Below are 26,989 nucleotides of genomic sequence, written 5' to 3'. Positions count from 1 at the left end.
ACTTTGTATGTGGGGAGTACAGCAGTCAGAAGCATGCAAAATACATCACATCATACAGCCAGGAGTATGTAAGGTACAACAGAACTGACAGAGTGAAGTGGTCAGAAGCATGTAAAATACAGCCTAGTATAAAGAGAGCGGGGTGATGATTTTATAATGTATAGCCCAGTATAAGGGGTTGGCGGTTAGGAGTGTGTATCATAAACCTTAGATTATGTATGTACAGTGTACCTAACATGCTTCTGATCATAGTCTTTTTGCTGTCCTGTGTGGTACATACTGTACCTTTTAATGTTGTATACTGTACATGTTTATGGCTATTGCACCCTGTATGATATGCACTCCTCAGCACTGCACAATACATACTCTTGAGTCCTGTACTCTGTGTGCTTCGCTTTTCTGAATTTGATTATATATGATTATATTTTTGAATGAAATTTGAATATCATACATATATGTTTATATTGCAATTTGCATATTGAGTTATAGCACTTTGAGTCACGAAGCACTTTGATTAATTTTTATATTCATTTATATTTATATTGATCCTAAAGTTTGTATATGCTTATAGTGTGATCTGCATATTTGAGTTTAAGCACTTTGAGACACTAGGCACTGAGGTATTTCTTTGCACATATTTATTCAATTATTGACCAATAATTTTCTGCACCTTATTGAGCAGCGCTGATACACATAAATAATTTATTCAGAAAAGCTTCCCCTTTTTTATCAGCAGCAGCCACCTCTATAGATATTTATAGACATTTTTAGATATTTATTTACATATTTAATTTTCCCTAAGCGCAGGCACTCACCTAAATTAAAAAAAAAAAAAAAATTTGGATCAAACATGATCAATGATATCACCCATGATGCCAAGCTGCTTTGTTTCCAACAGCAGCCAGTGATCTAACTGTAATTTAACAATGGTAGTGCAGCAAAGCAACATTGGTGCACAGTGGGTCATCATGGTGGCAGAGAAAAGTGGTTGAGTAGTAGTGGGTCTTTTTTTTTCTGCAATTGATGTTGAATCTACATCACATTACAGCTAGTATCACTTTCCCTTTCAAATATGCACTCAAAATTATGGTAAAAGCAACTTACAATAAATTAATACTGTAACTATATGTTTATTGGATGAGGAATTCTTACATAATTTCATCATAAAAAAACACTCTGTGAATTAAATATTAAGTATTCATCTGTATTAGTTGTGATAGAGCATAATAAGAAAAAAACTCTTTGACAACGATTTCTGCCTAATTATGATCTTTTTGAAGAAAGAAAAGAATTTAATCAATTTTGGAATAAGGCTGTGACATAACAAAATGTTATAAAAATGAAGCGCTGTGAACACTTTCTGTATGCACAGAATGTGCTTATTGAATGAGAATTTCCTACATAATTTCATCTTAAAAAACATTCTGTGAATTAAATATTAGGTATCCATCTGTATTAATTGTGATAGAGCATAAGAACAAAAAACTCTGATAATAATTTCTTCCCAATTGTGATCAAGGCAGTGTTAAATAAATGGTGTTCACAAAATCTATTTTCCCACTATCATCAAAATACATTTGTCTAACTTAATTAAAAAAAGTATATATATATATACTGTGTATATCATTAGTGTGTTTTTATCAGTCTTTTGCCATCTCCTCCTGTTTGCGAAGCCCAGATCGGGAGGGGGAAAGGCAGTGAAAAGAGTCAATCAGTTTTGCTTCAGTGCCCATGTGCTAACAAACAACATGCTCAAAAGAAAGGAGTGCAGGGGGAAAGAAAAAAAGCTCATCAGTTTTCTGATTTTCTTTCACTGTCCAGTCCTAGACTGGAGGAGAGACAAAACAAAAGTCAGGTCTTCAAGCTTCCTTTGCTGTCTGGCCAGACTGTGTACATCTCAGATATGAATGCACAGTGATACAAATCCTTTGACAAGTAAAACAGCTCCTAGATTTGTATGTAATCTGTCTATTTAGCTGTTTGCTCGAGGTTCCACTTTACACCCCAAAACTGTTACTTCTTAAAGAAGGGGAAACATGAACTCTTATGGAGAACATAATACATTAAAACATCACTAATTATTTTTCTTTTTACAAAAATTAACTCTTTCTAAACTTTAAGGTCTGGCTCAACTTTTACAAGGCATGAGCGTCTGAGCAGAATAGTTATACAAATTGATAGAAAGCCATAGGGCAGTCCGTCAAGCAGTTTTCGATTTGGAGTTGGACAAAGAGCAAGTGCATGCCTTTGAGGAAACTAAAATGGGATTCTTAAATGGCTCTTCAAAGAAATGAATTGATTCATTCACCAGTCCTCAGATTGTAATTTAAAAAGGTTAGAAGCTTCGTGTTTGAAGTCGTTTAAGTTTAAAGAGACAAATGCTTCATTTAAGTTGTCACTTCACTATAGATACATTTAAAGACATAAGAATGGTTCTTTATACTAATTAACTGTAGAAGTCAATACAAAAGTCCTCTTTATAATGATATTTATCTTAAAATTGGTAGACTTCAGTCGAACACGGTTGGTTGATCTATTAGAAAGCATGTTAGCATAACTAGAAAGAAAAACTATCTGTCTAGGAAGCAGGTTTCAACAAAAATGCAAATAATAAAATGGCATGGTTGATTAAAAGTTTAATTTTTCTTTCTTGAAAATGTCTAAAGCATCTTTCATAAGTCTACCTTAAAGGGACCTTGTTGTAAGGTATAACAATTTATAAAAGGCATACCTAGAAAAAAAAAAAAGAAAATGAATACTTAGCTTACTGAACATGCCACTAGAATACCATTCAGGGGATATCCTCCACTTAGCTTTGAAGACAAACCAACACTTCTAGAAGTGTTGACCTTCTGGGTTCCATGCAGTGTTTACTGCTTCCTGTAGTGACATGGAGGTAAGAGAGAGGAGTGTTGGTTTTCTGTCTGGCTTCAGTAGGGGAACTCTCCTGAAAAGATCAGTGTTCTGACAGTGAAAGCAATAGGAAAAGAAGCTATAGAGTTGTTTCTTTTCCAGGTAAGCCTTTTTTGAATTGTGGTACTTAATGGCAGAGTCGCTTAAAAAGGAAATTTTTGGGAGGAAACCTGAAGGTTGCTTCTATTTTTGCTCACTTTTTGTATACAAATGCAAGTTGCCAGGCAGTAATGTTAATGCTCTTGCATCAATACTTCAAATAGTTGATCCAGAACAAGTATGCTAATAAGGACTTTTAATTGTTATCTGACTTTCCTGATCTGCATGCTTATTAAGTTTTTCCATTGAAAGAGATCTTGTGGATGCCAGAAAATTTACTATTTGTGCTGCTTCAAATGATCATAACAAAAATCCAATTGTTTAAAAGTATTGCATCAATCATTATGAGAAATTACATAGTGAATCAATGAAAGTACATAGAAATTATTTTTTACATAAGGTAAGAGTAGAAAAGAAAGAGTTGAATTATAAAATGTACTTTCTTACCCTTAGATGGTAAAAACAAAATTGTGGAAATGAATTCCTTATTAAACAGTGATATTTTTCATAAATGGAAATTTACAACAAAGCATTTTTTTGTAATAATGATGAGCCAGCAATTTAAAGCATCAATATCTACAGAAACTCATATGTAAAACTATTGTGGAAGGCCTACCGTAATGTTTGATGCAACAAGGCAACATTAAGTTACGCAACCGGAAAAAATAACAGCAAGTATATATGATATTTGTCAACCTGTCTTCAGTCTTGCACATGTAATTGTATACAATTTTTCTTAGATTTAACATGTCACCATTTCAGCTTAAATGCATTACCATGTATATAGCCAACTTGATGCTGTCTATATTGAAGGATGTTGTTCATAAAGTATAGAAAAGGAATTGGAGAATGAGTAAGAAAATGGAGGAAAAATAATCACCATCGAAAACAATATTTTTAAGCTGACAGCCCACTGGATGAGAAAGTAAGTGCAATTAACCATTTCAGAACATCTCTGCAATTTTAATCAATCATTTTACAATTTCCTCAACAGATGTAGTTTTAAGAGTAGCAATGTATGTAAAGCAACTTCCCAAACATCACGGAGGATTATATTCCGCATGCATATTCACTCCTTTAAATTATGATTATCTTTATATAAATAACAACAAAAAAAATCATATTTACAGATTTAAACATAATCATGGCTATACACAGTGAATATTTGATAAGATGATTCAACTGGTCAGATGCCAAAAATGGTTCAATTCCACACAAGTGGTGGTGCTGTTGCTTCCATTGATCTGATTGCTTTTAATAACAAATCTATTGACTTCTACTATAAAATATATCATATTGTGGTACAATTGACTGGTTTGTTAAACCACAAATTACACAAATAATTCTTCCTCTAAATCTAAATTGATAATGAAATGGTATTAGGACATATGATCTTTTCAATATTATTTCACTGGAATGATCTGAATTTTCCAAACAATCTATTCATTTAAAACATTCATTTGTTGTAAGGAAACTAGTCTAAAGAAATCAACAAATTGGTTAAAGTGACTCATATTTGACAGATTCAGTCAAAACATAATTTTAGTAGACAACTAGGTAAAGTGTCAGCTAAAGTATACATTTTCTTCTTGTTTTTATTTTCTTGCACCTAACATACAGCTATACATTTATAAAGATGGTGATCATACGTGTTACAATCTGATTGTACAATATTCTTTAAGTGTAACAAAACTATTTAATAGGAGGCCACACCTAAACAATGCAAAAGCGTTGTATGTATTTATGCAAGTCCTTGTTCTACATAGCTGTTGGTAGAGCTGCAGGAGATTGTACAATCAAATTAGAAAGTGTATGGTCTCGATACATTATACCTAAAGTACAGTATCTCACAAAAGTGAGTACACCCCTCACATTTTTGTAAATATTTTAATATTTTATTATATCTTTTCAACACAACACTGAAGAAATTACACTTTGCTACAAAAGTAAAGTAGAGAGTGTACAGCTTGTATAACAGTGTAAATTTGCTGTCCCCTCAAAGTAACTCAACACACAGCCATTTATGTCTAAACCGATGGCAACCAAAGTGAGTATACCCCTAAGTCAAATAGTCCAAATTGGGCCCAATTAGCCATTTTCCCTTCCCAGTGTCATGTGACTTGCTGCTGTTACAAGGTCTAAAGTGTGAATGGGGAGAAGGTATGTTAAATTTAGTGTGATTGCTCTCACTCTCTCATACTGGTCACTGGAAGTTCAACATGGCACCTCATGGCAAAGAACTCTCTGAGGATCTGAAAAAAAGATTTTTTGCTCTACCTAAAGGTGGCCTAGGCTATAAGAAAATTACCAAGACCCTGAAACTGAGCATCAGCATGATGGTCAAGACCATACAGCACGTTGGGCCCAATTTGAACATTTTGACTTAGGGGTGTACTCACTTTTGTTGCCAGCGGTTTAGACATTAATGACTGTGTTGAGTTATTTTAAGGGGACAGCAAATTTACACTGTTATACAAGCTGTACACTCACTACTTTACATTGTAGCAGAGTGCCATTTCTTCAGTGTTGTCACATGAAAAAATATAATAAAGATACTGTATATATTGATTGTATTTTAAGCTAAAATATAAAATAAAAGCTTAATTTTTAGTTCAATGCCTTTTTCAGAGTTGGGCAGGTAAGGTTAGGGGTTAAGAAAGAGGCAGATTTATTAAAGTTGGCTGAATGAAAGCACCTCCTGTTTGCTGAAATCTACTATAATTTTTGTTTATTATCCTCTGTATTTCTGCTGTTGACAGTCCCTGAAAAATCACGCTGCAGCATAATAGAGGAGTTTACAAAAAGCACGGGCGCTTTATTTCAGCTTTTTTGGCTTGTGGGGTATTAAACTTTACTGAAAGCAAAAACAAAGCAGTTTCCTCTTCAATGCTCAACTTTTTTTTAAAGTGGTTGTAAACCCTTCCACATACCTAAGTGAATGGCGAGTGATACACAAGAATGAAACAAATCATCCTACATAATTTGTTGCTGTTTAAGTCCAGAGTTTACAAAGCCTGTCTGAGCACTCAGGAAAAAAAGGGGGTGGAGAGCTGAAATTACTCTTTGTATGGCTCAGTGAAGAGAGCTCTGAGATCTGATTGGAAGGGAGGGAAGGGACACCCGCCCCCCTTCACACAGCACACAGGAACAGAGCTGAGGCTGTCAATCAGCTGGCGCTCCCTCCCCTGTAAACTTATTTCTCTTGGTGTCAGGAATACTTGTCAGAAGTGATTCATGTTGATAGCAGAGGAATGAAGCAGCAGACAGAAATTACACTTAGTGCTCCTAATTGAGACAAGTACACACACCAAAGAGTGATATGATTTGGTCATATTATATATCTGAGGTTTACAACCATTTCAACTGTTATGCTACTAACTATTAATAATTGGTATTTAATAATAATTAGTAATTAATATATGTTTAATAATAATTGTAATTCAATTAGTGTTTTCTCAGTTATTATAGTCTTAAAGAGAAATGTGTGTTTAAATATTTAGCAAAATCTGTGGATTTTGTTATCCCACTGGTTAAAAGACCAAAAATACATTTGGAATAACGAGAATATCAAAGTGTATAACATTTATAACTGAAAACAACAATTTTATGGGGTACACATTTTAAATAAATACAAATCAATGTCTCTCTCTTAGGAACCTTTCCCCTGTATTTAGTATGTATATATTTAGGTGTCCGTATTTCTAATCTTAAAATGATTCTGTCACTATAAATTAAAAAAAAGTGCTGCTAACAGGTAAAAAAAGGGCAGGCACCCTATTTGACAGGGGAGCTATCATTCACATGTACTATGGCTGAATGTTGGCCACTTGCTACTTAATGCTACTTAATAGGCAAGCTATGACATTTCTTCATAGTTTTAGAGCCCCACAGTCATTTAACCCTTGGCCAATAGGAATTTGTGAGTTGGAATGGAGAAAGGCTGGCTTCATCAACGCCAGAACTAGCATTGGTTTTACAGACATAAATGATAGCTGCCATTGCAGATATAAATGATTCTAGGCTAAGGCTGTATACAGTTCTTGAATTTAAAGGTGTCAGGTGGGACTTTATTGCATGTGACATATTATTGGGTAGATTTACTAAAGTCAAAAAAGCTGTTCATTTTGCAAGTGAATTTTCATTTTACAGGGGAATTTTCATTTAGCTTACTTAATAAGATGACGCTCTGCTGACTTCCATCAACCAAATATGTACAATAAGATATAATTTTATTTTTTTTGTTCCTGCATGTGTTTGGTATTATTTGCTAAGTGAATTTGTGCACTATTCGCTAAGTTAAGGTAAAAATCCATTTGCCTTTGGTACATTGAACCCATGTCTCTTCTGCAATAAATTATACCCTCTTGCCTGCCAGCAATCTTCTTCACATGCAGAGTTCAGTTTACACTTTCAGTACTGCTGGGGTGAACAAACACCTGCACATGTCCAGGAGTTATCCTGGCATGGCCAATAAAGGTGGCTGAAGAACTTGAACCTGGAAGAAGACCAGGCTAAAATGTCAGAGGCAGATGAGGGAGTTTGTGGATAAAGCATCGCTATTGGGGAGATGAGTATAGTTCCACTTTATGTACCATTTCCACAGTTGAACAGCCCAATGCGAAAGCTTTTAATGGTCACTGAGTTTCTGACTCTAAACCATTGAATAATGACAGCAGGTTGATGGCCCCAGTAAGGGTGTGGCTTCAAGCCACCTTAGCAGATATTGAGCAACTCTTTCAGGTTTTACCCTGGAAACTAAAGGATTTGAAGAGCAACAGAGCTATTTAAGAGGGAATTAACTAATTAGGAAAGGGTGGGGAAGGATTAGACCTTTTTAATTTTTTATTCTCTTTGTCACTTCCTGTCTTTGTTAAAAGTAGTGTCTAGGGCAAGAAGTGATTAGAAATCTCTCCAATGGAGGCAAAGTATATTAACAACATCATAAAAGAGATTGTAAACCTCTCCCAAACTATCCAAAGCTAAAAAAAAAAAATTGTTAACAGGGGTTCTACCTTTACATTGATGAAAACATACCTGTTGCCTATTTGTTAGAAGCTAATGAACATTGTTCATTGTTTTTCGTAGTATGGTCAACACTCATATACACTGAAAGAGACTCTCATAAACAATGAAAATACATGTTTCCTTAAAAAATTAGCTTATTATTTACTGGATACAGGTGTCTTTATATGAGATTAAATATTATTATTTCCTACCTTCAGAGTAGAGATCCAAATGACAAGGTGTTTTGGGGTATCTGCTATTTGTATGATTTCCAAGTTTGGTTACACCACCACTCTCAGAATAACAGCATTTGGAGTTTGGACTTTCTTTCCCTGAAACACAAACATAAAAAATGATTATAAATATATAATTCAAATGTTTTAAATAAAAATGTTAGACATTAATGCTTTACTAAGGACATACATATATCTGAATCACACACAATTTGATAATTCCAAAATAAAAACACAGAAATGGCACGGCATAATTTTTCTATTGTTCTCTATATTAAGGTGTATGTATAGCTATTTAAAAAAAATTGGATAGAAAGCATAAAAACCCCATCCATTACATTTTTCTGGTTTATGTCTTGTTAAGGGGAAGACCTTTCACTTTTTGTTTCCGAAGATGTAACAATAAGCAAGAAGAGATTTGTAAAAAGTATGGGGAATTCTTCTGTTAGACAGCTGTTACTAGAACAAGTCTTCCCACTGGAATATTTGCCCTCATCTCTTGTTATGGCGAAAGCTTTAAAAGATTGGCTTTCCCATCAGAGCCTTTCTCCATGACAGTGGTTATTGACACCTAAAGAGGGATAATTTAACCTAGCTGGGATGCATAGAGCAATGAATACTTAATACATAATGTGGAAATGAAGCCTAACTCTAACTTTTCTTAAAAGTGTTTTTCCTCCCCTCCTCCTATCTATTACATACATCTATTACATTCTGCCTACCCTGTGTAAAAAATATCTTTATACCATTTTTTAGGAAGCTCCAGTCAGGTTATGTGAACCTGAAGCTCCAGCTCCCCTGTGTCAGTGAGCAGTGGCTACAGGGAAGAGGATGGACAAGAGACAATGGCTGGGCCTTGGGGAACCTATGGGAAATGTTGTGGTGGCAAGAATTCCCAGCTGTCGTTGATTGCTCTATGACACAGGGAACCCAGAGCTGTAGGATTATGTGACTGGATCGGCGCAGACTGTCACTGCAGTGTGTGCATCACCACACCCAGCTACAAGCTTCACAGTCCAGTCTGTGTCTCTGCAGTCTGTGTCTTACCTCCAGATACAGGCCTCACAGTCCAGTCTGTGTCTCCACATTGTGTACCTGACCCCCAGCTACAGGCCTCACAGTCAAGCCTGTGTCTCTGCAGTGATTACCTAACCTCCAGCTACAGGTCTCACAGTCCAGTCTGTGTCTCTGCAGTGTGTTTCTACAGTGTGTACCTCTTCAGCTCTGGATCTTGTAGACAACAATGTGGAACTACAAGTTGCTCATAAGGTACATGCTTGTCTGGACTGTCCTGTACATTGTATTCAAACCATTAACAGTGATACTCCAATACACAGCTTCTGAGCTTGTGCAACCATGGTTCCACCTGTCCGGTACACCTCCGACATTGTATCTATACTGTGACATCGCTCGTCCAGCCCATCCCAAATATATCCACTGTGGATCTCACTCTGGATCCTGATGGAACTTCCACATGGATAACTCCAACCCCATTCACTCCATCTAGTCATTAACTCATCCTCCTTCAAGAAATCCCAGACATCGAATTTGACCAAAGTGTTTTGGCCAGCCTAACTATGTTGGCAAACATCCATGTCAAACACCAGCACAGCTTTGTCAACTTCGGTCTGTTTACCATTTGCTCTCTTATGAGCAAAGGTCCTCTCATCCAGGATATCTTAACTGATCATAAGTTTGATATTTTGTGGCAACATCCTAATGACTTCTCTCAGTTGAATGAATCCACTCCTCCTGGGTTTGTTTACATCTGTCAGCCTCGTGTATCCAGGAGAGTGGGTGGTCTCACAATATTCTACAATGAGAAGTGGAAAATCTCACCCGTTTCTCTGCTTGCTCATGTTTCATTTGAATCTCTCTCCCTGCCACTGCAAAACCCAACCCCTACTATTGTTGCCACAGTCTATCATCTATCTAAACTTAACAGTGCTTTGATTACCCATCTTTGCTTACTCCCCCCTAATATAATTCCGCTGGGAGATTTTAATATACACATGAACAATATCAACAATGCTCTCACAAATTACTTTACATTTTGCCTTGATAGTTGTAATTTACATCAATTTAATAATTTTCCCACCCACTCTAATGGTCATGTCCTGGATTTGGTTTGCCGTTATGATGTGGTTTTATCTAATGTTACTGTAGATGATCTATCCATCTCATATAACAAGTTACTATCATTTAGGTTTAACCATTCATTATAAAATACCCCTCTGCCATGGGTTATTTCATTTCAGAATATTAGGGACATTGATTCCTATTGCTCTGTCCAGTGGTATCAATTGCCTCCCCAGTATAAACTCTTTATCCACTCCTGATGACATGGTTTCCCCATTACAATGATGACCTGAACAATCTCCTAAATATCCTAGCACCCTTAAAATTCTGGATTGTCTCTGTAGCAAACACAGCCACTGTATATTGTCCTTCATGTATGCATTATGTTTATTGCATGTGTATACGTTTGAGAACCAAGTGTTTGGAATGTAATGTTACAGGCCACCCCCCCCCCCCCTCCTGTTTCTGTGTCTAATTGTGTGGAATCCTGACACAGACAATGGTCTGGTCTGAGCTGGAGACATCTCTCCGCAGGGGGTGTGTATTAAGACTGCCTGTTTAAAATGTACAAATGTTCAGTTCTCATTGGTTGGTCCCTGTTCCCTTCCCCCGCTGTGGCAAGGCTAAAGGGAGTTTCCCTAACTGTGTGTAAAACTGTTGTCTTGGAATGTAATAAAGAGGAGACACAGGTCCGGCGGATGTGCCCACCTGGGGTACAAAGATCCGTTACAGTCTCCTATTACCCACTCAGCACCATAGATTACACCAGAATTGTGAAAAAACTAAAAGCAAAGGCTGTCATTTGAAACTAGACTTACTATTCACAAAGAACTGAATGATAATCACATGGAGCAAAATCCACCTACTTTACACAATTGACCAGTTCAGAGTAAGGTTGCACTAAAGCCTTGTTTTCTGCAGTGAATAGCATATACAAGCTTTACTAAACCCAAGATAATATTTAACCTGCTCACATCCGCGCTACAGCCTATATACGGCTGCAGCGCGGACTTGAATTTTCAGGAGGCCGTTTTTAAACGGCCTCCCATAAACACGCCCGCCGCGCGCTCCCGCGAGCGCGCATCGGGCAGAAGCTGTGTTGGCCGTGTCCCTTGGACACAGCCAATCACAGATCGAGACGAATGGCCAATCACAGCGGCCATTCGTCACGATCGAGGCATCCAATGAGAGATGATCTCATATGTAAACATATGAGATCATCTGTCATTGCCTCGGTAGTAACAGACTCCCCGCGCGCTCCCGCGAGCGCGCACCGGGGATAATCTGTGTTGGCCGTGTCCCTTGGACACAGCCAATCACAGATCGTGACGAATGGCCAATCACAGCGGCCATTCGTCACGATCGAGGCATCCAATGAGAGATGATCTCAAATGTAAACATTTGAGATCATCACTCATTGCCAGCTCTCCCTCCTCACACACAGACTGCAGTGTGAGGAGAGGAGAGATCGTAAGTGGTAAAAAAAGTGCCCACCATTGCCCACCAGTGATCACCAGTGCCCACCAGTGCCCACCAGTGTGCCCACCAGTGTTCCCACCAGTGTGCCATCAGTGTGCCATCAGTGTGCCCAGTCTCATCAGTGCCCACCAGTGTGCCCACCAGTGCCCACCAGTGTGCCCACCAGTGCCCACCAGTGTGCCCACCTGTGCCCATCAGTGCCTGCCCAGTGCTCATCAGTGCCGCCCAGTGCTCATCACTGCCGCCCAGTGCTCATCAGTGCCGCCCAGTGCCCACCAGTGTGCCCATCAGTGCCCGCCCAGTGCTCATCAGTGCCGCCCAGTGCTCATCAGTGCCGCCCAGTGCTCATCAGTGCCGTCCAGTGCTCATCAGTGCCGCCCAGTGCTCATAAGTGTGCCTAGTGCCCACCAGTGTGCCCATCAGTGCTGCCCAGTGCTCATCAGTGCCGCCCAGTGCTCATCAGTGCTGCCCAGTGCTCATCAGTGCCGTCCAGTGCTCATCAGTGCCGCCCAGTGCTCATCAGTGCCGCCCAGTGCTCATAAGTGTGCCCAGTGCCCACCAGTGTGCCCATCAGTGCCGCCCAGTGCTCATCAGTGCCGCCCAGTGCCCATCAGTGCCCGCCCAGTGCTCATCAGTGTCGCCCAGTGCTCATCAGTGCCGTCCAGTGCTCATCAGTGCCGCCCAGTGCTCATCAGTGCCGTCCAGTGCTCATCAGTGCCGCCCAGTGCTCATCAGTGCCGTCCAGTGCTCATCAGTGCCGCCCAGTGCTCATCAGTGCCGCCCAGTGCTCATAAGTGTGCCCAGTGCCCACCAGTGTGCCCATCAGTGCCGCCCAGTGCTCATCAGTGCCGCCCAGTGCTCATCAGTGCCGCCCAGTGCTCATAAGTGTGCCCAGTGCCCACCAGTGTGCCCATCAGTGCCGCCCAGTGCTCATCAGTGTCACCGTGCCCATCAGTGTCACCAACGATGGCAAAAAAAATTTTCTCAGCCGAGGAGGCCTTCAATATAATCAGTGAGGACATGGACAGGGAGCTTTCTGCTTCGGAATCTTCGGAGTCAGAGTCTGACTCCGAAGTAAATTACGAGCCGGTCATTAGCAGCGGGACGCAGACCGACTCCGACGAGGAGGAATACTGCCCGCCTGCCAAACGAAGGCGTTCTGGTGAGGAGGAGGCAGTGCCATCCACCAGCTCCGCGGTGCCATCCACCAGCTTCGCAGTGCCATCCACCAGCTCCGCAGTGCCATCCACCAGCTCCGCAGTGCCATCCACCAGCACCACAGTGCCTCGGCAAGAAAGGCCAAGCTCAAGTGGGGTGTCACCTCGTCCCCAAAGGGTTAGGACCAACGCCAGCCTTCCCTATGCCCTTCTGAACCCCCTGTGGCTTCCTCCCAACTCAGGAGAAGCCATCATCCCCCCTTTCACTGCCCAGCCAGGAGTCCAGGTCAACACTGAGAACTTTGCCCCAATTGACTACTTCCGTTTAATTTTTACGGAGGACCTGCTGACGTCCATTGTGGCCCAGTGCAACCTGTATGCACATCAATTTATCCAGAGTAACCCCACATCTTTTTATTCCCGTCCCTTTGAGTGGAGAGACCTAACGGTGGAGGAGTTCAAGATATTTTTAGGCCTCACCCTCAACATGGGACTCAATAAAAAAAACGAACTGCAAGCATATTGGTCAACCAAACCAATCTACCATATGCCCATCTACTCTGCAGTAATGCCCAGGGCCAGGTATCTGATGATCATGAGGTTCCTACATTTCAACTACAATACCCAGTGCCCTCCCCGAAATTCCCCAGCATTTGACAAGCTGTTCAAAATTCGGCCACTTCTAAATTATTTTTCAGAAATATTCCCTCAATTATTTACCCCAGACCAAAATATATGTGTGGATGAGTCCCTTGTGAAATTTACTGGCAGGCTGGGCATCAAACAATTCATTCCCAGCAAACGGGCCCGCTATGGGGTGAAGCTTTACAAACTATGTGACCGAGCCACAGGGTACACCTATGCCTTCAGGGTGTACGAAGGGAAGGACACCCAGCTGCATCCCCCTGAATGTCCGGACTACATGGGATCAAGCGGGAAAGTTGTTTGGGACCTCATTTACCCCCTCCTTGAAAAAGGCTACCACCTGTACGTAGACAATTTCTACACCAGTTTGCCCCTGTTCCGAAACCTTCACAGAAAGAAGACTCCTGCATGTGGCACGGTCCGAAAAAACCGGAAAGGCTTTCCTCAAAGGCTAGTAAACACCAAGCTGAGAAGAGGGGAGACGGCGAGTCTGAGAAATGAGGAAGTTCTGGCTGTGAAGTGGAGGGACAGAAGAGACGTGTACATGTTGTCTTCGATCCACAATGACAACTATGTGGAATCCCGACGAAGGAATGGCCCAGTCCGAAAGCCAACATGTGTACATGAGTACAACTTATTCATGGGGGGAGTGGATTTCAACGACCAAATGATGGAACCCTATCTACCCACAAGACGTACCTATCATTGGTACAAAAAAGTAGCAATTTATATTTTTCATTTGGCCATATACAATTCCTACATTTTATACCGCAAATCCACCGAAAGCCCCCAACCCTTCCTTTATTACCTGGAGGAAATCTTCACAACCCTCATATTTCCAAACGGCCCACCAGAAAACATTAGATCTGACGTAATAAGCAGACTGTCTGAACGCCATTTTCCAAGTAAAATCCCTCCCACACAAAGAGACCAAAAACGGCAGAAAAAATGTAGGGTGTGTACCAAAACAGGAATTCGAAAAGACACCCGCTATTACTGTCCCCAGTGTCCTTCCCAACCAGGCCTCTGTGTAGACGACTGTTTCCGCCGTTACCATACTTGTCTAAATTATTAGTATGGTAAACGTAGTCCTCCGCTTTCACCCCTTATGCCACTGTATACTCCTGAAATGACCCTGGACTGTTATACAACGACACCTTTGCCTGCTGATTTTGTACCTATGTCTGCCTGCTCCGGAACTGACCCTGGCCTGTTTTTTGACCATGCTTCTGCCTGCTGATTCTGTTCATACCTCTGCCTGATCTGGAACTGACCCTGGACTGTTATTTGACCACGCCTTTGCCTGCCGATTTTGTACCTACCTCTGCCTGCTCTGGAACTGACCCTGGACTGTTTGACCACGATTTTTGCCTGCCTCTGGAAGTAGTGGGATTCATACCACAGGGGTCTCGCATATGTGAGGGGACCAGAAATGTTTTTCTGGATGAAGAAAACAATTTTTTTTGTTTTTCTTCTTCTCAGATTAGGGTCTGGATCCCGGAGGCTTCAAAGCGATTTGGGTGGGAGAAGCCTCTACCCCTGTCCCCATTCTATCCCGACAGAGGCCCTACTTCTGCCTGCAGGACTTACTGCCATCATGCCTCTGCCTACCGCATGCACTGACACTGGACTGGTATCCTTGCCTGGAGAATTGCATGCACTGTTGCTGATCAAGTCCCTGCCTGCTGCCTGGACTCAACTCCTGTGGACAACTGCGCTTCTAAAACTACAGGTAAGCTTTTGTTTACCCTTTGCTCAGCAGAATGTATTGTGGGGTGTAATTCATGGTAATTCATGGTATGTGCATGCTATGTGTCTTTGCATGTTGGGCCTCTGTATGTGACCTGACTGCGTAAAAGTCTCACACATGTGGTATCGCCATACTCAGGAGGAGTAGCAGAATGTATTTTGGGGTGTCATTTTTGCTATGTACATGCTATGTGTTGGAAATATCTTATAAATGGACAACTTTGTGTAAAAAAAATGCGTTTTCATTTTTTTTCCACATTTTCCGAAAGATTCTGGAAAAAAATGACATGTTCAAAAGACTCATTATGCCTCATAGAATATACGTTGGGGTGTTTGCTTTCCAAAATGGGGTAATTTAGTGGGCTTTTTCATTGTGCTGGTGCTCCAGGGCCTTCAAAAGTGTAATAGGTGGTTGAGAAATGAAAAGTGTATTTTATGCTCCGAGAACGCCTGGAGGTGCTACTTCAATGTTGGACCTCTGTATGTGGCCTGGCTGTAAAAAAGTCTCACACATGTGGTATCGCCATACTCAGGAGGAGTAGCAGAATGTATTTTGGGGGGTCATTTTTGCTATGTACATGCTATGTGTTGGAAATATCTTATAAATGGACAACTTTGTGTAAAAAAAATGCGTTTTCATTTTTTTTCCACATTTTCCGAAAGATTCTGGAAAAAAATGACATGTTCAAAAGACTCATTATGCCTCATAGATTATACGTTGGGGTGTTTGCTTTCCAAAATGGGGTCATTTAGTGGGCTTTTTCATTGTGCTGGTGCTCCAGGGCCTTCAAAAGTGTAATAGGTGGTTGAGAAATGAAAAGTGTATTTTATGCTCCGAGAACGCCTGGAGGTGCTACTTCAATGTTGGACTTCTGTATGTGGCCTGGCTGTAAAAAAGTCTCACACATGTGGTATCGCCATACTCAGGAGGAGTAGCAGAATGTATTTTGGGGTGTCATTTTTGCTATGTACATGCTATGTGTTGGAAATATCTTATAAATGGACAACTTTGTGTAAAAAAAATGCGTTTTCATTTTTTTTCCACATTTTCCGAAAGATTCTGGAAAAAAATGACATGTTCAAAAAACTCATTATGCCTCATAGATTATACGTTGGGGTGTTTGCTTTCCAAAATGGGGTCATTTAGTGGGCTTTTTCATTGTGCTGGTGCTCCAGGGCCTTCAAAAGTGTAATAGGTGGTTGAGAAATGAAAAGTGTATTTTATGCTCCGAGAACGCCTGGAGGTGCTACTTCAATGTTGGACTTCTGTATGTGGCCTGGCTGTAAAAAAGTCTCACACATGTGGTATCACCATACTCAGGAGGAGTAGCAGAATGTATTTTGGGGTGTCATTTTTGCTATGTACATGCTATGTGTTGGAAATATCTTATAAATGGACAACTTTGTGTAAAAAAAATGCGTTTTCATTTTTTTTCCACATTTTCCGAAAGATTCTGGAAAAAAATGACATGTTCAAAAGACTCATTATGCCTCATAGATTATACATTGGGGTGTTTGCTTTCCAAAATGGGGTCATTTAGTGGGCTTTTTCATTGTGCTGGTGCTCCAGGGCCTTCAAAAGTGTAATAGGTGGTTGAGAAATGAAAAGTGTATTTTATGCTCCGAGAACGCCTGGAGGTGCTACTTCAATGTTGGACCTCTGTATGTGGCCAGGCTGTAAAAAAGTCTCACACATGTGGTATCGCCATACTCAGGAGGAGTAGCAGAATGTGTTTTGGGGTGTAGTTGTAAGTATTCATATGCCATGTGAGAGAAATAACCTGTTGAATATGACAATTTTGTAAAAAAAAAAAAAAAAATTTATTTTGCAAAGAATTGTGGGAAAAAATAACAACTTCAAAAAACTCACCATGCCTCTTATTAAATACCTTGGAATGTCTACTTTCCAAAAAGGGGTCATTTGTACTTTCCTGGCTTGTTAGGGTCTCAAGAAGTGAGATAGGCTGTCAGTACATTAGGTGTGATCAATTTTCAATGATTAGCACCATAACTTGTAGACTCTCTAACTTTCACGCAGACCAAATAATGTACACTTATTTGGGTTATTTTTACCAAAGATATGTAGAAGTATACATTTTGGCCAAAATTTATGAAGAAAAATTACTAATTTGCAAAATTTTATAACAGAAACTAAAAAAAAAACGTTTTTTTTTTAAATTTGCGGTCTTTTTTCATTTATAGCGCACAAAATAAAAAGCCCAGTGGTGAATAAATACCATCAAAAGAAAGCTCTATTTCTATGAAAAAAAGGACGAAAAATTTATATGGGTTGAGTGTTGCATGACCGCGCAATTGTCATTCAAAGTGTGAGAGCACTGAAAGCTAAAAATTGGTCTGGATGGGAAGGGGGTTTAAGTGCAAAGTAGGCAAGTGGTTAAAAAAAAAACTGTAAACCTTAGTGACAAAAAACTAAGTGAAACAAATGCACACAAAACTCAATTAGATCAAACGGACAGCAGTATCTCAAACATCAATCCAAATAGGATGTGTAACAAACTACAACCAAAAAATAAAAAGTGTGCTGTCCTTGTGCTATGTATAAATTGATAAATCACATAAGAGACCCGATAAAAGTGCAATAAACATATGATGAACTAATCCTAAATTTACATATCTGTGCAAATAAAGTCCGTATAAAATGTGCAAACAGTGTGCAAAAAGATGTATTATGCATATTACCAGACCCTCTCACATTCTCAGGTCTTCATCTTCCATTCATCTCAATGTTCTATTCACCCACCTTACCACTATGGGACTAAGAGCCTTTAGCTGCTCTGCCCTCTGACTTTGGAAGACCCTGACACATCCGCAACATGGATTTCCTACCCATCTTCAAATCACGTCTCAAAATCACGTCTCAAAACTCATCTTTTTAAACTAGCATACTCTATTTGATGTCATTCATTTGTTTCTGTAATTTAATGGATTTGTTATGTATATTTATTTTATTTATTTACTTTTTGTTGCTCTGTTGCTATCTTTGTAGATTGACTTTGGGTGTTCTGAAAGGCACCTATAAATAAAATGTATTATTATTATTATTATTATTATTATTATTATTATTTATTAATATTATATAACTTAAAAAGAAATGGGAGTGTCTAAACTCCCCAAGCTCTTTTTTCCATTAATTATTAAATAAAAAAAATTCCAGACTTTACTGCTTTTACATATTTATACTTCTCCCAAGACCCTCATTGGTTGTGAGTACCTTGGTGCCTGTAAGCAGCCTCACCAAAGAGAGTCAGCTTGAAATGAATGGTCATTTGTAACACTAGATATTAAAGAGGATCTTCCTTAGCCCCCCAAAAAATCCCGTAGATGCTGACTTTTTTTTATATAAGGACATTTACCTTTTCAAGGATCTAGTGCTGTCCTCTCCTGAACTGGTTCTTTAACAGTCTTCAGGTCCCAGCACCAGCATCTTAACTATGGGAAATCAGTTGTGAATCCTAGTGGCTTCACAGCTGGATTCCTACCGCTCATGCTTGAGCCTCGTTGAACCTTGGGAATGGTCCCACAGCTTTCTGGGACCAGTGACATGTCCCAGAAAGCTGCAGGGTAAGAAAAGGGGGCTGAACTTCTTCTCGGATCACCCGGGAGATGTGAGCAGAAGTGGGATCAGGTACCTGCCAAAACTAGGTACCCGCTCAACCCACATAAAAGTGTGTCCAAAGTTGTTAAAGGAGGGGGGAGCTTAGCATAGGAGATCTAGTGCTTTTTATAAATGTACCCTGAGGCTATGTTCACATCTAGGCGTTGCTATATTTACAGGTGTTTTACTGGTGTTTTTCAGGCGTTTTTCAGGCATTTTTTCGGCCGTATTGCAAGTGTTTTTGCAGCGTTTTTGTACAGGCATTTTTAGGTTGACAAATGACCAATGAAAAAAAATAAAAAAACCTGTAATCTGCCAAAAAAGAAGCTCATGTACTTTTTTGAGCGACGGGCATTTTACTTAAGGTGACAAAACGCTCAGATGGGAACAGGGGTCATTAAAAAGAATGTGATTTGTTTTGTTGGGCATTTTTAGAGCTGAGGCTTAGAGCAGAAAATCACCCAAAAACACCTAGATTTGAACAGAGCCTGAATGTTGCCTAAGTAACATTTTACCAGTTCACTGTGCAAATGGTCATGCACAAAGTGCTAGTTCAGCAAAATTATGTTGCAATAAACAAGCCTAATCTGCTGCAAATTGTAAATCTAATGAATCAATGTGATTGTTTATGGTTCATCTGGGTGGTTTCAATAGTTAATAGACTGACCTAGAGATACTCTTTAACCTCCCTGGCGGTATGATTCTTTTGGATTTTAGGTGCTGAAAGCGGTACCATTAGTTTAGGTGTTGAAAGCATGTAATTCTTGTGAATGAGCAGCCCAAACCAACTGTATACATTTATTATACATATTATATATATATATATATATATATATGTATACAAATATTATGTATACATATATTATATATATTATATATATATATATATATATATATAATGTATACAGTTGGTTTGGGCTGCTCATTCACAAGAATTACGTGTATATATATATACGTGTATATATATATATATATATATATACATACATATATATGTATGTATATATATATATATATATATATATATATATATATATATATATATATATATAATATGTGTGTGTATATATATATATATATATATATATATATATATATATATATATATATATATATATATACTGTATATATATGTATATATATATATATATATATATATACATATATTTACATAAAAAGTACAGTAAAACTGCAGGAGAGGGCACTGGGGGGTAATGTAATGTGATTTTATTTTATTTTGAACGATATCAGTGTGTTTGGTGCATTTTACATTGGAATTTGCCGCCGGTTCCACCCCCCGGCGGACGTCACGTCGCCGGAGACGGAAGCCGGGGCTCGCAGACGATCGGGAGAGAGCTCCGCCGCCGCACACCGCTCGCAGTCTTCGCTGGATCCCGGAGAAAAGGTAAGTAAAACCTCCTCCAGCATCCAGCGATCTTCTTAGCGCTACCCCGAGTGTGACTCGGGGTTACCGCTTTTGGCACTAAAATCTTACCCCGAGTCACACTCGGGAATACCGCTAGGAAGGTTAAAGTATATGATCACAACTGAGCACAAGTAAAGACTTTGTTTGGTAGAAAAAATTCAAATAGGATTGAAACTTTAAAAGTATAACAATAAACATTTTAGATTTGTTAAGACTCCACTTAAATATCAATTTAGATATTCTTGTCATTTCTAGAAAAAGGTGATTATGCCTTCGCCAGGAAATCATAAAGCATATGTATCCTGACAGGACAAATTTTAGTTTTGTATACTTGTATTATATAAATTGCTGTAAAAGTAAGTGAATATCATAACTTTGCATATCAAACATACAATAAATTAAAAACATGCAGAAATCTATTCTCTAATTGTCATTTTAACTTACAAATGATACCATCATTAGTACACTTGTGAGTTGCCTGTACTGCATCAAATGTTATGTCAAGTACTTCAAATCATTTCCCTACACACAAAGCTTTTTGCACTTAAATTCAGAGGAATACTACAAATATTGTATATTTTTTTGAAAAGACAAAAAAAGGAGATAAGAGATTGATTTTAATATTATTGTTATTGTTCATTCAAAGAACAGCGAGGAGAGGCACAGAAGAGGAAGTCAATTATAATAAGCTTGAAAATGATAAATACAATATATATCAATGTCTATATATCCTAAAATGCTATCAATGCATAAGACAATTTTCATGAATTAGGATCTACCCTGGATCCTCAAGATTCATTAAGCAGAGAACATCACAAATTATAAAGGAATGCAGCCAGCAGGTGGTGAGCTCAAGCCAGAGCACGCCTTTTCTATGAGCTTTTTCCACAGCAGTGCTGAGAAAAAGGCCTCAATAATAGGAGAGACCAGATTACACAGACTGTAGAATGAGTCAAAAAAACTAAAAACAAATCCCCCTCCATCTTTCCGTATCAGGACAATATCCCCCCGGACATTATCCCCCCGGACATTACCCCCGGGCAATATCCCCCGGGACAATATCCCCCCGGAAAACATCCCCCTGGACATAATCCCCCCGGGACAATACCCCCCCCGGAAAACATCCCCCTGGACATAGGGTTAGGGTTAGAGGGGGGATATTGTCCGGGGAGGATATTGTCCGGTGGGATGTTGTCCAGGGGGGATTATGTCCAGGGGGGTGTTTCCCGGGGAATATTGTCCTGGAGGATAATGTCCGGGGGATATTGTCCTAGAATCCCATCTTTCATAGCAGGCGCAGGGTCATCTCTCTTGGCAAGATTTAAACAGACCAGGAGGAATGCACAGCAGGAAACCACATGCAGCAGGGGAGAAGAGAATTTTTTGTTTGCAGGGTGGGGTTTTTTTTTAATATGATATTTTTTGACAAACCATGTTAAACATTGTACAAGCTTGGTATGTTTAGAATATGAGCTGCATTCGATTTTGCGCTCTCCAATTTTAGTAAATCAGCCCCATTGTGTGTCTCGGCTTTCTAATAGAATAATGGTGTACTGCCTGCATGCTTGTTGTTGGCCTGTTTATCCTTTGACAAGACAGAGGGCATTGTCTCTGCTAAGAAAGAGGAATGGAGATTGGTCTTTATACTTTGCAGTAAACAGTTTGCTTAAAATAAATATTTTAGCATTATACTTCCCCTTTAAGACATTTAAGGTGGGTTGATACTGTATAATGAATGCTACAATCAAATTTTATTAACTGGGATCACCTATTTTTTTTTTTTTTTTTCCATACACTGATCTTTTTTTCTGTGCAGTCTGTTCTATGAAAATTACTACTTGTATAATAATTGATCTGTGTTTGTTGTATTTGAAAGCTAATGCTAAGTACATATCTCCTGTCTCAACTTTACTTCCCCTAGGCTTAATACTAGCAGCTACAAATCCTAAAAATATATATTATTTTCTATTTCTATTTGAGACAAAGACAAGTGCCACATTTAAATGCTGCTAATGTATGATGTACAAATGGCGGGCGTGATTGTCTTAAAATGTGATTGTCTTATATCCTTATTGCACTGATACGCTCCCTTCAACAAAATATCAAGCTCTAATCATCCAGTGAACCGCAGCAACATGTTTGCTGACACTAATAATTGTCTGTCTTTTAAGAAATTGCTGCCTTGAGGGAGGTGGAAATAATTTAGATGAGCTTTAGATACAGAATTTGGACCAAAGTAAATCTCAAGGAGACCCCCCAAAAAATCTCTTCTACTGCAGGACACATAATATAAGAAGAATATATGCCTTTTTTAAAGCAAAAAGTACTGCACTTACACAGAGAGGGAAATGTGAAGCACAGTAAGTGTTATTGACTGCCTTATGATGACTGCAAACAATAATTATGTGAATGTCTGTTAACAATCACTTAAGACTGTTGTGTGCTGATGTGTAACTCCCTGCAGACTTCATCCTGGAAATAGGGGAACTGTTAACGCTTTAGCACTTTGCCATGATATAGCTATGGAAAATCTGAGAAACAGAAAAAAAGAACAGCGACCACATACTGTAGAATGGTATAAAAAGTGTAAATGATGGAAACTAAAAATACATTTTTGTTTTTGCCTTGAACACGGTTTCAAATAATGATGCCAAAATGAAGTTAATAAAACCATATGTAAAGTCAAAATAGTATGTTAAACATAGTAGGTAATGGGTAAGATCCCTATCAGTTGTTTTTTTATTCAGAGATACAGCAGAAAGAACTTTGTTAAAAGAAATCTCTTTGAAATTAAGGACATTCCTTCTGAGGCAGAAAACAAGTTTTCTCTCATCTACTGTTCCTGTAACAGCTAAAAAAACATGTAAATCTTCCATCTCCTTCTGTACCTGTGACGTTGGTCACCAAAACCAATACAGTATCTCACAAAAGTGAGTACATCCTCATATATTTGTAAATATTTTATTAAATCTTTTCATGTGACAACACTGAAGTGATGACAATGTGCTACAATGTAAAGTAGTGAGTGTACAGCTTCTATAACAGTGTAAATTTGCTGTCCCCTCAAAATAACTCAACACACAGCCATTAACCACTTAACGTCTGCCCACTGCAGATTTAATGAGGCAGGCAGCCGGTCCAGGGCAAACCGACGTAGTATTATGTCGTTCGCTCATCATCAGACTCTAGGGGCGAGTGCGTGCCACCGGCGGCGCGCTCCAACCCCCGCTCGTCAGCCGGGGAGCCAGTGCGTGGGACCAGCAGGTCCGATGGCCGCCGGCCACTCGTGATCTCCCGCAGCTGAGAGAGAAGGACAGACAGCTGATGTAAACACAGCCATCTGTCATTCTCCCTGAAGTGATCACAGAGGCTATGTGATCCTGCTATAAAGGATCGCATGTCTCTGTGATGACTTCACAAGCCATGCCCCCTGACAGTTAGAATCATGCCCCTAGGGACACATTTAACCCCTTAATCACCCATACTGTTAACCCTTTCCCTGCCAGTTTCATTTTTACAGTAACAGTGCATATTTTAGCACTGATTACTGTAGTAATGTCACTGGTACCCCCAAAAGTGTCAAAAAATTCAGTTAGGGATCCGATCTGTCCGCCACAATGTCGCAGTCCCACAAAAAATTGCAGATCGCCGCCATTATTAGTAAAATAAATAAATAAATAAAAATGACATAAATCTTTCCCGTAGTTAGTAAACCCAATAACTTGCGCAAACCAATCAAAATATGCTTATTGCTATTTTTTTTTACCAAAAATATGTAACAGAAAACAAATTGGCCTAAAATGTTAAAACATTTTGATTTTTACATTTTTTTGAGAATTTCATATAAAAGAATGAGAAAAATATTATTTTTTCAAAATTGTTGCTATTTTTTTGTTTATAGCACAAACAATTAAAATCAAACAGGTGATCAAATACCACCAAAAGAAAGCTCTATCTATGGGAAAAAAAGTATGTCAATTTTATTTGGGTACAGCGTCGCACGACCGCGCAGTTGTCCGTTAAAGTCACGCAGTGCCGAATTGCAAAATAGGGCCTGGTCACTCAGTAGCCAAATCCTCTGGTCTTAAAGTGGTTAATGTCTAAACTGCTGGCAACAAAGGTGAGTACACCCCTAAGTGAAAATTTCCAAATTGGGCCCAATTAGCCACCCCCCCCTGGTGTCATGTGACTTATTAGTGTTACAAGGTCTCAGGTGTAAATGGAGGAGCAGGTGTGTTAAATTTGGTGTTATCACTCTCACTCTCTAATACTGGTCACTGGCATTTCAACATGGCACCTCATGGCAAAGAACTCTCTGAGGATCTGAAAAAAAGAATTGTTGATGTACATAAGGATGGCCTAGGCTATAAGAAAATTGCCAAGACCCTGAAACTGAGCTTCAGCACAGTGACCAAGACCATACAGCAGTTTACCAGGATAGGTTCCACTCAGAACGGGCCTCGCCATGGTGACCAAAGAAGTTGAGTGCACAAGCTCAGTGTCATATCAAGAGGCTGTCTTTGGCGTATGAGTGCTGCCAGCATTGCTGCAGAGGTTAAAGGGGTGGGGGGTCATCCTGTCAGTGCTCAGACCATACGCAACACACTGCATCAAATTGGTCTGCATGGCTGTCATCCCAGAAAGAAGCCTCTTCCACAAGAAAGCCCGCAAACAGTTTGCTGAAGACAAGCAGACTAAGGACATGGATTACTGGAACCATTTCCTGTGGTCTGATGAGACCAAGATAAACCTATTTGGTTCAGATGGTGTCAAGTGTGTGTGGCGGCAACCAGATGAGGAGTACAAAGACAAGTGTGTCTTGCCTACAGTCAAGCATGGTGGTGGGAGTGTCATGGTCTGGGGCTTCATGAGTGCTGCTGGCACTAGGGAGCTACATTTTATTAAGGGAACCATGAATGCCAACATGTACTGTGACATTCTGAAGCAGAGCATGATCCCCTCCCTTCAGAAACTGGGCCACAGGGCAGTATTCCAACATGATAATGACCCCAAACACATCTCCAAGATGACCACTGCCTTGTTAAAGAAGCTGTGGGTAAAGGTGATGGACTGGCCAAGCATGTCTCCTCACCTAAACACTATTGGGCATCCTCAAATGGAAGGTGGAGAAGCGCAATATCTCTAACATCCACCAGCTCCGTGATGTCATCATGGAGGAGTGGAAGAGGACTCCAGTGGCAACCTGTGAAGCTCTGGTGAACTCCTTGCCCAAGAGGGTTAAGGCAGTGCTGGAAAATAATGGTGGCCTCACAAAAATTTGACACTTTGACACTTTGGGACATTTTAACTTAGGGTGTACTCACTTTTGTTGCCAGTGGTTTAGACATTAAAGGCTGTGTGTTGAGTTATTTTGAGGGGACAGCAAATTTACACTGTTATACAAGCTGTACACTCACTACTTTACATTGTAGCAAAGTGTAATTTCTTCAGTGTTGTCACATAGAAAGGTATAATAAAATATTTAAATGTGAGCGGTGTACTCACTTTTGTGAGATACTGTAAATCTCCCCAGCAGGGGAAACAGACAAAAAAATCTGATGGGGGATTTTATACCTTCTACATACAAAGTTAATTAAAAATTGGCAATACATACAATAAACTTCTGAAGTTGCTTTAACTAACACAATATCAACATGTCATACCCCCTTCCTTTCTGGGCCATTTTTCGTTTTGTGATAGTTTGACTCAAATTACTCAAATATACAAAAATGAATATACTTTTTTGAGACATATGGAGCTTTCATCTGGCTTTATTTAATAACCACTGTTTTTGTTTAGGTTTTTTTTTTATGTAAAGGAAAAAACTAAAACAAAAAATTCTAACAAAAAAAATTGTTTCATTTACATTATGCTAGGAAATGCAAAAAAAAAAAAAATAGCCAGGTTATTAAAAACACTTCCAAAATGACTCCTTTTTGGAAAGCGGAAACTTTAAAGTGATTTCACATTTTCGCCGCAATAGTTTGAAATTGAGGAAAGATGCTGGTATTAAGCAAAACAACACAATCCGATAGATTAGTTAGCCAGTGGCACTTTAAACCCTCCGAACCACCTTTTTTAAAGCCTTTCTCTTCTGCAGTCTCTCTCTACTTTCCATTGATCCCCTAAACCATAGTATTATTTATATTTGTGATTGATGTGATTAGCCATCACAGGAATCACAAGACACAGAGGCTGCTTGATTGGTACTTTTTTTTTAACCTATGATAGTCACTGTCTAAAGATAGCAGGATCATGGGCATTGTGCCTGTACCTGGTAAACAAAAATGCTCAGTCAGAATAACTGATCCTCCTAGTGGATTCTGTAGTACAACAGCTGCTAAGGAGGTGGTTATAAAATAAACACATGATGACCACTGGTTGAGAAAGAGTAATGTTTAATTTATTTGTCTAAAACCAAAGATGGCAACCTTTTTATGATTGGTGAACTCTTTGTGGGGTGGCACTGAGTAGCAGAGGTAGGTGATATAGTTTGCGCTAGACTGAAGCTTCTATGAAGCAGCCAGTGAGGATTTATTTTTCACTGCTTAACTGAAATAAGCACACAGTCGATCAATAAGTGCACTAT

At 39.4% G+C, this 26,989-nt stretch overlaps 1 protein-coding gene across 1 annotated transcript in view; it reads right to left on the bottom strand.

Moving 5' to 3' along the window:
- LOC309552099 (teneurin-2-like) overlaps positions 1 to 26,989 on the bottom strand; it is a 1,659,581-nt gene that overhangs the window by 1,339,403 nt on the left and 293,189 nt on the right. Inside the window, exon 2 of the mRNA XM_082252878.1 lies at positions 8,229 to 8,348. Coding sequence (XP_082109004.1) covers positions 8,229 to 8,348 — 120 coding nt within the window. The remainder of the gene's footprint in view (positions 1 to 8,228; positions 8,349 to 26,989) is intronic.

Source organism: Pelophylax lessonae, assembly GCF_965119305.1.
Source record: "Pelophylax lessonae genome assembly, chromosome: 4".
NCBI classification, from domain to species: Eukaryota; Metazoa; Chordata; class Amphibia; order Anura; family Ranidae; genus Pelophylax; species Pelophylax lessonae.
The sequence above is the reverse complement of the archived record's forward strand: the minus strand, read 5'-3'. Positions and strand labels throughout refer to the sequence as shown.